At 43.5% G+C, this 2,340-nt stretch overlaps 1 protein-coding gene across 1 annotated transcript in view; it reads left to right on the plus strand.

Annotated features, from left to right (window-relative positions):
- Positions 1 to 2,340, plus strand: part of radil2b (Ras association and DIL domains 2b) — a 31,760-nt gene that overhangs the window by 27,201 nt on the left and 2,219 nt on the right. The window contains exons 14-16 of the mRNA XM_028476516.1: positions 5 to 183; positions 1,088 to 1,505; positions 1,579 to 1,790. Coding sequence (XP_028332317.1) covers positions 5 to 183; positions 1,088 to 1,505; positions 1,579 to 1,790 — 809 coding nt within the window. The remainder of the gene's footprint in view (positions 1 to 4; positions 184 to 1,087; positions 1,506 to 1,578; positions 1,791 to 2,340) is intronic.

Raw genomic sequence — 2,340 nt, forward strand, 5'->3', positions numbered from 1 at the left:
TCAGACGACATCCTGGAGAGCTTTGACACCCAGCACCCACTGGTGCTGCCTGATGGGGGGTACCAGCTCCAGCTGAGAAGACCAGTGACAGATGTGGTCCTGAGGAAAGAGCTGGACTTACTCAAAGAGACTATTTCCACTTTTTCTGAGCCTGAGTTTAAAGTGGTCACTTCCGAAATTCAGGTAAAAAAAAGACTTTAAAAAAGTTTGTTTTATTTCTAACAGAGAATGCCAGAATAAATGTCGAGGGTTGTGTTAGGAAGTAGCCTGAAATCCATCCCAATCTCCTTGTATTGATTTTCTGGAAGCGTTCCCAAAGCGTTTGAGTTCTGGGGGGCTGAGCGGGGCAGGACAAACAATGGCGCAACAAGCATGGGTCTTTTTCCCTAAACGGAGTCAGCAAAGGAAACTGGTGTGTAGTACGGTACAGACTTACGGTTTTAAAGCCTCTTCTTGTTGTGGTTTCAACAATATATCCAGACCTTTTAAAACAGCACAGCTCCGAACATCTTCTCCATGACAGGCGCCATGTTTGTTTTGACATTGCTTGGCCATGGATAAGGTAGAACAGATGCAGTGTTTGCTTTGAGGACGTTGATGGAGAATTACCGTGAATGTCTAGATACTTAGGGTCAACAGTCCAAAATAATGGGAGTGTGGAAAAGAGGTGAAGAAGCATGTGCAAGAAGGATGGAATGGGTGGAGAAAAGCCCCAGGTTTGTTGTTTGATAAAAAGAATATCAACAAGTTGAGGTTTTGTTTATTGAAACAAGGTTTTTCAGGAAATTTTTATCTCTTGACATGTTTCGACTGTCACCAGAGAACTCCTCTGACGAAGACTGGCAGTTGATAGTCGAAACATATCAGGAGATAAAGAAATTCCTGAAAAACCTCAACTTAACATACTATTCAAAAAGAAGACAAAATGAATCTCGCTGGAACTAGAGTATCAACAAGAATGATTATTTAGTGTAGAGTCTGTGGCACTGAAGAAACCAGTTTGTCTCATATGTTCAGAAACCAGCACATATTGCTCAAACACAGGCAATAAGCCACAGTATGATGTTTGTGTGTGTGTGTTCTTTAGTTCCCCCAGGATAGCAGCATCCACACACTGACTACGTCTACAGAGATGGACATTCTTCCAGAAGCCAGTATACAATCACACCCTACAGCCCAGAACGAGGTGGTTTTAACTCCAACCTCTATCCACAACAACACGACTAGTCCGCCGACTTCTGCTGACTCACTTCAGACCTCCATCCTCACTCTCCACCTGGATGAGTTCACCTCCCGTGCTAATAACATTTGGTCCCACAGCTTAAGGAAGCTGGAGCTGAAGAGCGATGAGGGGCAAGGGTCGTCTTTGGATGCCTCCTGCCTCCTCACTCCACCCAACACTCCCCATAAAGAAGATCCAGATCTAATGAATCCAGAACATGTTGGGATGAAGACTGATGAGAAATATAATCCCTGGATTTCTGCCTCTCATGCACATGCTGGAGGTAAAGAAAAATATTGATATTCATATTTCTCACAGGTTCAATCAATACAAACATCCTGTCATTTCCTCTGCAGGTGGATTAGTTTCTGAATGTCTCGCTGCTCTGACAGTGGAGCCCTCAAACATAGATTCCTGTCCTCTGAAAAGACTTGTAGAGCTAAAAGAGGAAGAGGAGCAGGAGGAAGAAGAATATGAGCGTCGTGATGATTCTTTTTTTGATGAACTTTTTAGCTTGGAGCTGGAGCGAGGCGAACAAGGACTTGGTCTTGCTCTGTTTGACACAAGGGTGAGTGAACAGAATCCCTCAGTCTGCTCTTCAGATATAGGTATAGTCACTGATGTTGATGTGAAGTCCTCCTGTAGTAAACTTTGAAGCTCGTGTATGATGCAAGTGGTTACGTCAAATACGTCAAATCTTTGGCCGAATTGTACTCCTATGAATCACTAGAACATCCTCACCGTCTCCTCTGCTGGGTAGTCAAATCTCTCTCCTACTGCTGGTGATCTGTTTTTATAATGCATCCTGGTAACATCCTTAGTAATAAATGAATGCTACAAAACACAAAGAAAGGCGTTGATGACGAATGATGGAAATTCAGTTATTTATTCAAACCATTCAAAGAAAACAAAGTTAACAAAGCCAAATAACGTCATTCCCACAGAATCCTATGACTGTCATTCAAGATGGCATAGATAGGGGTTTGGGGGCGCACAGAGGGTAGGTGCAAAAACATCACCACAAAAGCAAAAGAACAAAGTGTACATCAGCAACAGTCACGCTGTGAGCAAACCATAGGCAGAGTTTGTGAGGGCAGGGAGCATTGCCCCCTCGAGTG

This window comes from Gouania willdenowi, chromosome 19 (genome assembly GCF_900634775.1).
Source record: "Gouania willdenowi chromosome 19, fGouWil2.1, whole genome shotgun sequence".
In the NCBI taxonomy this organism is placed as follows: Eukaryota; Metazoa; Chordata; class Actinopteri; order Blenniiformes; family Gobiesocidae; genus Gouania; species Gouania willdenowi.